The sequence below is a fragment of the Podarcis filfolensis genome (assembly GCF_964270895.1).
Source record: "Podarcis filfolensis genome assembly, chromosome: 7".
Lineage (NCBI taxonomy): Eukaryota > Metazoa > Chordata > Lepidosauria > Squamata > Lacertidae > Podarcis > Podarcis filfolensis.
The window spans coordinates 12,013,926-12,028,182 of NC_139603.1; the positions used below are offsets into that span (position 1 = coordinate 12,013,926).

Below are 14,257 nucleotides of genomic sequence, written 5' to 3' on the forward strand. Positions count from 1 at the left end.
TCTACTTGCACTTTGATGTGCTTTCGAACTGCTAGGTTGGAAGGAGCAGGGACTGAGCAATGGGATCCCCGTCGCAGGGATTCGAACCACCAACCTTCTGATCGGCAAGTCCTAGGCTCTGTGGTTTAACCCACAGCGCCACCTGCGTCCCGTTTCTAGTTAGCAGCAATATAAAAACATAAAAATACCCAGTGCTTACTTTAATGACTGCTGTTCCGGTGTGGTGTAAACACCACTCCTTAGACCTCACAGGGATAACTCTCTGGAGTCTAACACAATAGGAATAAAATTATTTCCTGAATTGTATATGTCACAACAAGAGAAGCCACAGGGAAGAATTCCTTCGCCAAAGGGAAAAAAAGAAGTTTGTGAAGAGTCGGGGTTAAAAAAAGAAGCACTTCTTAATAGTTATTGTTTGTCAAAACATTAGGTTTTGGAAGTTGGTTTGTTTTTGCTGTGACTCAGAAGTTCATTTCTGCTGCTACCCATACAGGCAGTCCACTGAAAAAGTCATTTTTTTTGGTAGCTAGGCTGCAGTCACACTAAAAGTGAACTTGTTGCCTGTTAAAAAACGAGCACAGGATTAATTTTAGTGAACATGAATGACACAACGGATGACCAACAGGTCAATTTATTTTGTGGAAGCAAGGTAAATAGCCTTGGTAGAAAGAGACAAAGGGAAATAATATTTTTGCCAAAAGGAACATATTGTTTTAGGAACGCCCGTATTCTTGGTAGCGTGGGTAGGTGAGAATGCATGTAAGCTTACAGCAAAGGATCTGTAAATACATTAGTGCACCATACCCCAATTCTAGGGATTGCTTATGGGGAATGGACAGGGGACTTTGGCCTTCATCCCTTTCTTCCTTCACAGCAAGGAGAAGGGATCGGTCAAACACGGAGATCAGGAGATCCTGCATTTATATGAATGTACCACTGAACTTTTAACATCTGAATAAGGCTGGAATGTGATGAAAACATCTGCAGCTAAGCCTTTTCCTATCAGTTAATTTCCCTCCTTATGTTGATCTTCCAGTTTGAAGACAGCGAAGAAGACTTTGACTCAAGGTTTGATACCGATGATGAACTTTCGTATCGGAGGGATTCTGTCTACAGCTGCGTCAGCCTCCCTTATTTCCATAGCTTTTTGTACATGAAAGGTACAGAAACAGCCCAGAGTAACTTAAATAGCCAAACAAAATGTGGTGGTCTTCTTTCTCAAATACTGTGTATTCACACTACTTATCTGTGGGGTGATGTAAAGTAGAAATTATGATAAATTAGGGGCAAGTAATGAGTAAACAAATCCAAGAAGATCGTTAGAGGCCATCAATCAACTTGATCAGAGGTGCAAACTGTTGGCAGAGTTTACCGGGATACATGAAAGTGCCATAAAAGAGAAGTAAAAGCTGCAGAAATAGCTGCACTTAAATAGTCCATTTTTCAAATTCTTCCTCTGAAACAGTCCCCTCAAGACCAAGAATTTTGATCTATACCAGGGGTCAGCAAACTTTTTCAGCAGTCCACTGTACCTCAGACCTTGTGGGGGGCCGGACTATATTTTGAAGAAAAAAATATGAACGAATTCCTATGCCCCACAAATAACCCAGAGATGCATTTTAAATAAAAGGACACATTCTACTCATGTAAAAACACGCTGATTCCTGGACCATCCGTGGGCCAGATTTAGAAGGCGATTGGGCCATATCTGGCCCCCAGGCCTTACTTTGCCTGCCCATGATCTATTCTGTTGGTTTTCACTAGATTCTGTCAAATTATTGAGTTTCTGCATGTATAATAGTCACACATAACTCGACCTTGTATTTCTTCTTTTAATTTGTAAGAGTGATAGACCCATCACTCCACTTGCCGGAGCGAAGGCATTCTGACAAGGCACTTTGACTGAGGGTCATGTAATATGGATTATACCATCCACAGAAGGATTGGGTCGTGGAGAACAATGCTGGGATGAGAGAGCAACTAGGAGAAAAAGCCTGAAGCTTGATTGTTCTCTCGGATGCTGGTTGAGGGTAGAGAGCTTGAAACCAAGGGTACAACTCTGTGACAATCAGCTGTTAAACCTGGTGAATGCTTGCTTGTTTGACCCTAGGCAGTTTTCAATATTTATTAATTGTATAGACCAATGGTTTTAAGATTCTGCTTCTTATAAGCATCCAGATTGCCCGATGAGAAATAGTTCTGATCTACATTACATTCCCTTAGAAGGAGTGTTGGGCATATTGTTGTTGTTGTTGTTGTTAAACAAACGCAGGTTTCACAACCTATTTCTCTCCCTTTCCTCAAGGCGGGTTGATGAACACTTGGAAGCGCCGCTGGTGTGTCTTGAAAGATGAAACCTTCCTGTGGTTCCGCTCGAAACAGGAAGCTCTCAAGCAAGGCTGGCTGCATAAGAAAGGTGGTGGTTCGTCCACGCTGTCCAGAAGGAACTGGAAGAAGCGTTGGTTTGTTCTCCGGCAGTCCCGGCTGATGTACTTCGAAAACGATAGCGAAGAAAAGCTCAAGGGAACACTTGAAATCCGAACAGCCAAGTAAGCAAAGTCGACTTAAGGTGTCCTTGGAGGTAAAAAGCTCCTCAACTTCAAGGCACCATTCTTTCTCACCTCCCTCCGACTGGGTGTTAAAAGCCATGCCTTTCCCCTCCGCCAGGATCTTAGCTGAGGAGATGGTGTTGGCAGCCTCCCCGTGTGCTCCTCTGATCTGCAGAGCGGCACTAAGCACCCATTGTCCTCCCAGTCACAGCCCTTTGGAAACAAGCCTTATGTGCTCTGTCCAGATTAGCGTGAGCTCCAGGACTTTTAAAAAATCATCTTCCTAAAACAACACATAATAAATTTGCACGCGGCTGGTAGCCGGCACAGATCAATAGCTGAAGGAAAATGAGGTGGAGATGAAGGAGGTACATATTAAAGCCTGCATGGAGATAAAGAATGGATTGGTGCCTCCATGGAAACAAAAGAGGGGCAAAATTGTTCGTAGGCATTAAAAACTAGACTCCACTGGCTTAATATTAAGATAGACGGGGCATCAGGGTTCAGACAGTACGAATTCATCGTATTTCTCACTTCTCTGTCCGTTTTAGAGATATCGTTGATAACACTACTAAGGAAAACGGGATTGACATTGTCATGGCCGATAGGACCTATCATTTGATTGCTGAGTCACCTGAGGACGCGAGGTAAGAACTGTCTCCCCCTTTCCCCTTCCAGCCACTGATGTTTTGCAGATGTGAAGCCTAGTACTACTTGACCAGCGATAAACTCGCTGCGGGATTCTTTCCCCACCCACAGAAAAATAAAATAAGCAGAAGCAGTAGAATGGTTTTCAAACGGAGGCTTTCATACAGAGTTCTGCGGATGATATTCTAAGTTTTGGGCCCAGTGGCCAGGCTCCCAAAAGATATCCACAAAGAAAAGAGCTTAAAATGTACTATGATTTGCTATTGTCTCTAATAATGTTCAATCTGTGGTTTGATCAATTTTGCCCACTCTGATACATTTGCAAGTCGGGATGTAAAATGCTATAGCATGTGTAGTAGATGGGGCTGTAATTCCCTTTAGGGATAACACGCAGCAACTGGAGACTGTGTCAGGTAGAATAAAGCACCCTAAAACCCATGCTGCTCAGCAGATTAAAAACCTTCAGACTGCTCAAGATAACTGCTAGCAGAATAAATATTAATATTTCAGCAGTTACCTAAGAGAAGGCTACAATCTTTCAAAGTTACCATAGCTTGGAATTTTTCTCCTCCTCTCCCAATCTTGCTGTGGAGAGTTTCTTTTCAAATGGAGCAATGAGCTCATTGAAGGTTTTTTTAAAAAGCCCCTAATACCCTTTCTCTCTCCAGTGGTCTGATTCAATTTGTTCAATTCCCAGTTCTTTGACACTTGAAAATATTTACTTATTGCATGAATGTCCCATCTCAGCTCAAGGCGGTATACATTTTAGCCTCACATACTGCACAGTGGATTTGAGACAGTGATTGGTCCAAGGATATCCAGAGAGCTTCATCCCTAAGTGGAAATTTCTCCCACATTCTAGTCTCACACACTATCCACTTACACCTCACTAGTTCAGGTTCAAATATAGGATCCAGATCTGGTTTTTTATCACCATCTGTGATCTGTCGAAGTGCCAACAAGATTTACTAGCGTTTAAGGTGACTTTTCTCCTCTGTCACATAAACCATTTTTTCCTACAAACACGAAGATAATTGTTTGCATTTCAAAATGTGTGTAGTATACACAGCACCCACACGTTCCACTCTTAACATTTTCTTTATCTTTCCATGACACACTACGACAAGAAAGATTAAACACAAAGCTGTTTGTTGGCAGAGAATTGATTTGTGAAACATGGCCATCAGTGTTGTCCCCTGGAGATTTCCTTTTTTTAAAAAAATAATAATATATATTTATATTGGTTTTTCGATGTATACATTGTTATAAGAATTTAAGGTCACAAATAATATAAATTAAATGTACAAGGCAAACACGTACATAAATATATACACCGCATGTCTGAAACAGTACAGGAAGACAGTCATGAAACCATTTTGACTCTCCCAAACTACCCAAATGTTTCTCTGCAAGGGGGGAGGAAATCAGAAAACCTCCCCATTGTCTCTGTGCTCACAAATCCTGCCTTAAGGGCACATTTAAGGTGTGAATAGGGTGAGCCTGTGACCTGGATTCAGGAATTAAGTAGTTATAATAACAAGAGAGCGGCCAAAACCCAGATAATGCAATCAGGTAACCTGCCAGACAGGAGATAAACCACACAACCAGGATTCTGTTTTAGAGTGCCTCCTGTGATGTATGTATGATGTTTCTGGGGGTGGTCTGGAGTTTGAGAGTGGGCAATTTCAAAAGTCTATATAAAGGCGGACACACCTCTGTTCTGGTTTCCTCCTCTTTCCTGCTTGTGGTCAGTGAGGACCCTGTTGCAACAGTTTAATAAAGATCAGGCTTAATAGCTGTTTTGCTTCTCAATATTCTCTGGTTGGCCTCTATGTTATTTTCTCCTACGGATAGGGAACTCACTTAAGGACTCTATATGGGCTCTTGGATACACCATAAGGGGAAAAGGGCAGATTTTGTTTATAACAACATCCTCTAACAATATTTCTCTAACAATTTTCCATATTCGCCCCCCTCCCCTGGACTTCCCTCATATTCCCATTTTGCTTCATTTCCATATTACTCACCCTTTGTTTCCCAAAATTTTCCCAATACATATAATCTTACTTTTTGTTATATACAATTGTGTTTCCTTATTCATACCCTGCCAGTGAGTCCAATTCTTTATGTTGCTTCTTCATATATGTTGTAAATGGTCCCCATTCTCTTTTAAAGTCTTTGTTATCCTTTTCATGTAATTTATCTGTTAATTTTGCCAGTTCTGCATACTCCATAAGTTTCCCTTGCCATTGTTCTTTCGTTGGTATTTCTTCTGTCTTCCAAGCTTGTGCTAATATAATTCTTGCTGCTCTTGTTGCAGTCCCCTGGAGATTTCTGCCTACCTCCCAAGTACTTGGCTCTTTTAACAAAAAATGTACCAATGTACTGCAGAATTGAACCTCTCCTTCTTCCTCTGTTTCTCTTTATTCCCAGTTGTTAGGCTTTCATGTTCCTTATGTAAGATGTTCTGGGATGTGTGTGTGTGCAATTATATCCGTCTTTCATAACATTAAAAAACAAAGATCATTTCTTGTATAAACATTCTGACTTCAGTAATTCTGTTAGTGTTGACATTCCAGACACCTTCGTTATTTCAGAAAACCATTCTTTTAATATGGGAGCAAAATTAGTTCTCCATTTCTTAGCAACCAGCTTTTTTTGCAGCAGCTAGCAATTTCCATATAGTTCTTTGAGGCCCAAGACAGATTGTCACATAATACAGAGGACTGGATCTTCATGAGGATATTACAGTCATGTTTCTTCCACAGTCATGTTGCAATTATGGGTAGCTAATCCCTGGCCCAGGGGTCAGATCAAGCCTTCCCCACCAAAGCAAATTTTATCTCCCTCTATACATTTTGGGCAGCTGAGACTAAAAAAAGTGGGTTCTAGTCCTTTCTGCTCACATTAGGGACCCTGATGAAGAGGCAAATAATCCCAGATGTCTGTCATCAGATGAATATTTTTAATAAGCGCCAAGGCAGCAATAACCCCCTCTTCTTTGCAAATCTACATAAATCATCTGAGGATATAGACTTGTGCCCTTTGTGTATATGCATGCAAAAGTGAGTTGGCCAAACCAACTTTTTGCCACACCCACATCTGGCTTGCATGCATCCCTCAAAGAGTTGGTCACGGGTGAAGTTTTGGCCCTTGGTCCAGAAAAGGTTAGCCTTAGATGATCCCATCTTCGCATGAAGACAGAACAGAAAGGCGGGGACAGCACAGTGCAGCCTTTGTTCAACTCCTCTGATACTGGAAAAGATGCCAGAATAGTTAGTCATTATCTGTTTTCACCTTTGGCCAAGAATTAGTGTGAAGGGCTCTAAACAGAAACACCAGGAGGAAGTTAATGTTTAGCTGATTTAACTCGGGGACTATAAAGGTTCTCTGTTTAGTCAATCAAAAGCAACTTTTAGGTCTATAAATCAGTGTCATTCCAGACACTGCTGGTCTACATTTCCCATCATTGTCAGTCCTTGGCCAGGCTGACTGCCCCCCCCCCAGCAACAACTGGATGGGCCACAGCTTCCTTGTCTCTGCTATAAATGAGGGAAATAGCATGCATCTCCTACAAAATAATCAGAAATCAATCCCACTTAGAAAATGGATATATTTGGCAAAGAGAAGCGCTGGATTGCCTCGGGCAAACCCCCCTCTCTCTTTCAACCTAACTCAGTACATAGGCTTGTAATTATTATTATTATTATTATTATTATTATTATTATTATTATTAATATTATTATTTATTATTATTTATACCCCACCCATCTGGCTGGGTTTCCCCAGCCACTCTGGGCGGCTTCCAGCAAAATATTAAAATACAATGATTCATCCAGTATTAAAAGCTTCCCTAAACAGGGAACATGTCATGCTGGCCACATGACCCGGAAGCTGTACGCCGGCTCCCTCGGCCAATAAAGCGAGATGAGCGCCGCAACCCCAGAGTCGGTCACGACTGGACCTAATGGTCAGGGGTCCCTTTACCTTTTTAAGCAGGGCTGCCTTCAGATGTCTTCTAAAAGTCTGATAGTTGTTTATTTCTTTGACATCTGATGGGAGGGCGTTCCACAGGGTAGGCACCACTACCGAGAAGGCCCTCTGTCTGGTTCCCTGTAACTTCACTTCTTGAAGTGAGGGAACCGCCAGAAGGCCCTCGGAGCTGGACCTCAGTGTCCAGGCTGAATGATGGGGGTGGAGACGCTCCTTCAGGTATACTGGGCCACGGTCGTTTAGAGCTTTCAAGGTCAGCACCAGCACTTTGAATTGTGCTCGGAAACGTGCTGGGAGCCAGTGTAGGTCTTTCAGGACCGGTGTTATGTGGTCTCCCAGTCACCAGTCTAGCTACCGCATTCTGGATTAGCTGTAGTTTTCAGGTCACCTTCAAAGGTAGCCCCACGTAGAGCACATTGCAGTAGTCCACGTGGGATATAACCAGAGCATGCACCACTCTGGCGAGACAATCTGCGGGCAGGTAGGGTCTCAGCCTGCGTACCAGGTGGAGCTGGTAGATAGCTGCCCTGGACACAGAATTAACCTGTGCCTTCATGGACAGCTATGAGTCCAAAATGACTCCCAGGCTGCGCACCTGGTCCTTCGGGGGCACCGTTACCCCATCCAGGAGCAGGGAGTCCCCCACACCCACCTGCCCCCTGTCCCCCAAAAACAGTACTTCTGTCTTGTCAGGATTCAACCTCAATCTGTTAGCTGCCATCTATCCTCCAACCGCCTCCAGACACTCATACAGGACCTTCACCGCCTTCACTGGTTCTGATTTGAAAGAGAGGTAGAGCTGGGTATCATCCGCATACTGATAACCCAGTGTGATAAAAGCATCTGTGTCAGCTGTACCTGCGCTCCTTGAAGGAAAAATAAAATGCAGGAGGTAGCGCATGAATAAATGTGTCACGATATTTTATACACCCATTAACAATAAAAACCTAGCCAATAACATGCAGCATAAAATGTATAATAATGCACATTAAGGAGGAAATAGTCTCAGTTTTGCAGTGTTGGGTTGTGCATTAGTTCTTATCTCTTATCTCTATTGGGTGTAAAGCCATTGTAATTAATGCCCTGAAGCTGTCGGCTCAAAGTGGCATAGATATTAGAAAAAGGAAGTTTAGAATTTTTTATTTACTAAAGGACAATGTCTCAGTAAATTAAAGAGAGAATTGTGTCAAGATGAACACAACATGGCATTGAACTTTGTGGGAAATGGACCACATAAGTAGAGAATCGGGAGATACCTGCTATGTAAGGAATCAAAATAAGATTTTCCCACATATGGTGGAAGTTTGTGACCACAATGAATTATTGGAGGATTGTGGTTAATTTCATAAATGAACATTTTCAGTTTAATAGGATAGTAGACACTTTGGTTTGTTAAAACCAGTGATTATTTGGATAAGCAACCAAGTTTTCTGTCGTACATTAGCTAGAATTGTTTTTGCTAGTACTTGGAAAAGGAATCAAATATCAGCCAAGAATTAATAAGGAAAATTTGAGGACAGGTAGTGCTTTTAAAACAGCATTTTTGAGGAACATAAAAATACAGAGTAACTTTGAGAAGTTGGGGTCTAGTGATTCTATGTATGAAAAGGTGATTCAGGTAGGGAAATCTATTTCAAATGGATGACAAAATGTTTCGTGTGTTGAATGAATTGTGTATGAAATCTAGGTGCTTTTTTGTCTTTTGTTTGATAAATTTTGTGCATTCTAATCAAAAAGAAAAATGTTGTTAGAGATAGTTTTAAAGTACTCGGATACAGCGTTAGTGTAAAAATCACTGGCGGCTTTCCTGTGAAAAATCTCAGGGTTTCTGTCTACCAACGGAGAGCATTCCTTCTTTTGAATAAAAAAAAAAATCATCTTGTCATAATGGTAAATATTAATACAGTGGTACCTTGGTTTACGTATTTAATCCATTCCGAAAGTCTGTTCTTAAACCAAAGCATTCTTAAACCAAGGTGTGCTTTCCTATAGCAGTGGGGGACTCAGTTTACAAATGGAAAACACTCAATAGGAAGCGGAACATGTTTTTATTCCAATACAAAGTTCACAAACCAAAACACCTACTTCCGGGTTTTCAGCGTTCTTAATCCCAAGTTGTTCATAAACTAAGCTGTTCTTAAACCAAGGTCCCACTGTAGTGACATAATGGCACACAAATTGGAGAATGAAGATTAGTGGATTCAGATTCTTGAAACAAATTTATTTTGTATTTACAGACAATAGTTAATTGTTTTAGGAGCTCATTAACTGCGGTAGGGAGGGAGTGGGGTGCCTCTTGGCTTTATCTAGAATGTGGGGAAATGTGAATATCCTTCCAAGGAAAAATAAACGGGTCATCAGACATTTGTTTCATTTCAAGACAGTAGTAAAGACAATCCTCCTGAATGAGAATATTTTACTGATTTCCTTCTTTTTTCTGCGTTTTCTCTTCCTTCAGTCAATGGTTCAGTGTCTTGAGTCAAGTCCACGCTTCCACAGAACAGGAAATCAGGGAAATGCACGATGAGCAAGCAAACCCACAGAATGCCGTGGTAAGGAAGGCTTACACTCAGCTTCAGAATGTTGCAAATACTATTATAGCAATATGGTTGGTGGATCCTCCGGAAAAACAATCTCTCAAAGGACCTGTTGATGGCATTCTACCATTGCACTGTGGAGAGCGTATTAACTTATGGTCTGTGTGTGTGGTTTGGGAGCTGCACGGCCAGGGAAAAAACAATGCTATCCAGGGTTGTAAAGACTGCAGAGAGAATAATTGGGTGCACTCTTCCCACCTTAGATCAAATCTATGCTGCCAGGTGCCATAAGAAAGCGGCAGAGATAGCGCAGGATAGTACGCACTCCGGAAATGATCTCTTTCAGCTTCTGCCTTCTGGAAGAAGGTATAGGGTTATAAAGGCCAGGACTTAGCCGCCTGAGAAACAGTTTCTACGCAAATGCAATTCTGGTTCTAAACGCAGCATAAGGGGTCTCTATAGTATAGTGTATTTTTTAGTATAGTGTATTTTATAGTGTAGTATAGTGTATTTTAAAATGGGGTTTCAGAGTTGTTAGGGGTTTTTGAATGTTTTATGTAGTTTCTCAATTTCATTGTTCTGTATGGGACAATGACAATAAAGATATCGTATATCCGCTGCTCCATTTTTTCCAGGACAGAGGTGGCCTAGTTGCTGGATGAGTCCCGCCACTACATGTAGATTAGTGGTAGATCATATGCAGAAGGTGCAAGATTTAGCTTCCGGGATCTCCAGGCAGGGCTAGGGAAAACTCCTTTCTGAAACCCTGGCACGCTGCCACCAGTCCATGTAGAAAGATTCCCTTTTCCCCCTGTACTTGGCAAAGTAGGGTTGTTTCTACTTGCTGACAGTCTCCACCACCTAAAGCAGGCGTGTCCAAACTTTTTTCAAAGAAGTGAATGATGTGAACATGCGTGAGGGCCGACCAAAGTTGTTGGACTTTTTTAAAGGATTGAAGTTGTTGAGCAGGGGCCGGATTAAACCGACAGGTGGGCTGGATTAGGCCTCCGGGCTGGACTTTGAACATGCCTGACCTAAAGAAAGAGCATTCTCGAGTCAGGGTGCTGCAACAGAGAAGACCCTTTCATGCATTGCGCGGCAGTGGGTTTTGTCTGCCGCTAACAATAATGAGAACTTGTGTGCATTGCAGCAGTGTCCCACCTATGAAGTGGTAAAATGTTACAATGTTTGCAAAGAAGGTTGAATATGTTCTCCTTGGCATTTGAAGTAAATCAGAAACTGCTGATTGGTTTTCTTGTTGTGCTCTATAGCTTGCTTCAATTAATCAGCTTTTAAATAACAGTTAAGATATATTGTTCTATTTTGTGCACTATTGGAAACTAACCTGGAATCGTGTTGACATGATGGATGAGTCTACAAATTGCAGAGATAAATAATGAATAGAAAATGGGCATTCATGCTCCCCCTATAAAAGCCTCCAAAAAGTGGTGTGGTGAATTTGATGGCAGAAGTAGGAGCAGCTTGTTGGGGAAAACTCTGGAAACAAATTTTGACATGTACACCAAGTGAGATTGCCACAATTACAGTAAAATACCAATGAGCATACAGGCTGGGATTAAACATTTTTCTGCTCATGCCTGCAAGGCATTTTATCCCTTGCAGTAGTGCCATTATAAAATAAAGCCTTATCAAGAGTTTTTGTTCAACTTGCTCAAAAGCAACTGATGTTTTTCCACTACCTCTTAATATTGAATTCGAACCCACTAACCCTCATTCTCTAAATCATGTATTACCATCCACACATGAAACTAAACGGGCATGTATTCCATGGGCCAGACAGCACAATGTTCATTTTCCCTTTTTTTTTGTAGGGCACGTTGGATGTGGGATTGATCGATTCTGTCTGTGCATCTGACAATCCAGATCGGTAAGAACAAGTTCCACTTTCAGAAATCTTATTTTTGTTCAGCCCTTTGTTCTGAAACAGAACATGTTTTTTCTGCGAGACTATCAGCTTGAGAAATTAAAGAAGAAAAGTAAGGTAGAGCAGTTCTAAATTCAACTACTCTATTTTGCTAATTTGGGACGCGGGTGGCGCTGTGGGTTAAACCCCAGAGCCTAGGACTTGCCGGTCAGAAGGTCGGCGGTTCAAATCCCCGAGACGGGGTGAGCTCCTGTTGCTCGGTCCCTGCTCCTGCCAACCTAGCAGTTCGAAAGCACGTCAAAGTGCAAGTAGATAAATGGGTACCGCTCCGGCGGGAAGGTAAACGGCGTTTCCGTGTGCTGCTCTGGTTCGCCAGAAGCGGCTTTGTCATGCTGGCCACATGACCCGGAAGCTGTACACCGGCTCCCTCGGCCAATAAAGCGAGATGAGCACCGCAACCCCAGAGTCGTCCACGACTGGATCTAAATGGTCAGGGGTCCCTTTACCTTTACCTTTATTTTGCTAATAGATCGAGCATCTCTGTTTTGTGTTCGGAACCTGTGTCTTCATGTTGATATTTGGAATAAACCAGCAAAGGTTTGAGCTAATTCTCACTGAGATAGACCTGAGCAAGGTGGAACCAGAAACAAGTTTGGCTGTAGTTTTGAAATTGTGGGATTGTGCCAAGCTGTCAAATGTCAGTGTTTGAAAAACAAGTCAGGCAAAGTTGAATAATAAAGTGAATCAGCATTTGCTTAAATATACAGTACAAACAAAAGAGAATTGCTTTGTATGAGTCAGACTCACTTTGTTATGGTCCCAAACAGTATCCATGTTTACTATACAGGCCTTTTTTGCTTTATTTGTTTTTCCCCGTGCAGACCCAATTCATTTGTGATCATCACCGCTAATCGTGTTCTCCACTGCAACGCCGACACTCCAGAGGAGATGCATCACTGGATCACCTTGCTGCAGAGATCCAAAGGCGACACCCGAGTAGAGGGACAAGAGTTCATAGTGAGAGGTAGGAGCATCTTTCAGGTGAAATCCCCCTGCAAAATGGGGTGTTTTCCTTACTAAACTCTGGCTCCCAAAGTACCGTATTTTTTGCTCTGTAAGACTCACTTTTTCCCTCCTAAAAGGTAAGGGGAAATGTGTGTGCGTCTTATGGAGCGAATGCAGGCTGCGCAGCTATCCCAGAAGCCAGAACAGCAAGAGGGATTGCTGCTTTCACTGCGCAGCGATCCCTCTTGCTGTTCTGGCTTCTGAGATTCAGAATATTTTTTTTCTTGTTTTCCTCCTCCAAAAACTAGGTGCGTCTTGTGGTCTGGTGTGTCTTATAGAACGAAAAATGCGGTACTTGCTAATAACTTGAGGAGGCCACATTTAAGCAGTACATCTTAAGACGAAAAGCCAAAGCATGGATGTTTGCAATTGTCTTTTATGTCCAGAGGAGTTTTTAGTTCCTTTACGATGCCGTAATGAGAAGCAGCTCCTTCCTGTACTAGCCACAATATTGCTATGAGGTCTGTTGCCTCTCCTCATCCGTACCAGTCAGGCAACTTTTAGTTTATATATGATGATGCAAGACTATAGGACAGGCATAGGCAAACTCCGGCCTTCCAGATGTTTGGGACTACAATTCCCATCATTCCTGACCACTGGTCCTGTTAGCTAGGGATGATGGGAATTGTAGTCCCAAACATCTGGAAGGCCGGAGTTTGCCTATGCCTGCTATAGGAGGTTGGGGAAAATCTGAAAAGGCTACAACAAGAGAGTTGGGTGGGAAATCTTCTTAGAGTTGATTGAAGTAGACCCACTAGTGTCACTGATATTTTTGGCAACTCTGCCCCAAATATCTCCTGTTGAAGCTTGTGACATTGGGCTGAATTGAAAAGGATTCCTTCTAAAGCACAGGGAGGATTTTAGAGCTGGGTATTCTCCGTTTGTTAAAGTAGTTAGTTCACCCCAATGTTGGGGGAGCATTTATCATTGTCCTCTCCTTCCCTGAGAGGTGAAGGTGCAGTTTCAGGGTAACTGTGAGGACTAAATAGTTTCTGAGTTGCTTCAGAGAAGGGGATTTGGATTGTGGAATGTCAGCTTTAAAAAAATAAATATCCCTAGTACTTTCCCCCTAAAAATCTGGTAGCTGCTATCATGATAAAAATGCCAGTGGGTTTGGAAGAGTTTTTTTTTTTAAAGGGGGGGGGTTCTTTTCTAAAAAGTTTAAATATTGCCAGCCAACCTATTCAATTTTTTCCTTCTTCCCTGAGGGGGAAGAATGGAGGAATGATTTAGTACACACCCAACTCACACTCACAAAACAAAATCCATTCTTCACTGAACCCCATTGTACATGGCTTAGGTGTTAATACGTGACATGCCTACATGTATTAGACCTGACAACATTATGCCCAGATGTGCCTATTCAAAGAGAAACATTTTGGCTTTATCTGGACTTAAGAACGGTTATTAAGTCCTACATCAAAACAGCCTTCTGAGAAGAACTCAGTAAATGCTGTTTTATTGTTTTATGTGTTGTAAATAGCAGGGGGTTTTAAAAATATGTTTTGGGAAAGTGACTAGCAGCCAAAAGTTGAGAGCAGCCCTAGAAGAGCATCAGTATTCAGGAAATGTTTTTTCTC

The 14,257-nt window shown here is 42.1% G+C and overlaps 1 protein-coding gene across 1 annotated transcript in view; it reads left to right on the forward strand.

Annotated features, from left to right (window-relative positions):
* MYO10 (myosin X) overlaps nucleotides 1-14,257 on the forward strand; it is a 193,148-nt gene that overhangs the window by 160,996 nt on the left and 17,895 nt on the right. Inside the window, exons 26-31 of the mRNA XM_083624569.1 lie at nucleotides 1,037-1,160; nucleotides 2,306-2,549; nucleotides 3,101-3,196; nucleotides 9,649-9,742; nucleotides 11,560-11,615; nucleotides 12,494-12,636. Coding sequence (XP_083480695.1) covers nucleotides 1,037-1,160; nucleotides 2,306-2,549; nucleotides 3,101-3,196; nucleotides 9,649-9,742; nucleotides 11,560-11,615; nucleotides 12,494-12,636 — 757 coding nt within the window. The remainder of the gene's footprint in view (nucleotides 1-1,036; nucleotides 1,161-2,305; nucleotides 2,550-3,100; nucleotides 3,197-9,648; nucleotides 9,743-11,559; nucleotides 11,616-12,493; nucleotides 12,637-14,257) is intronic.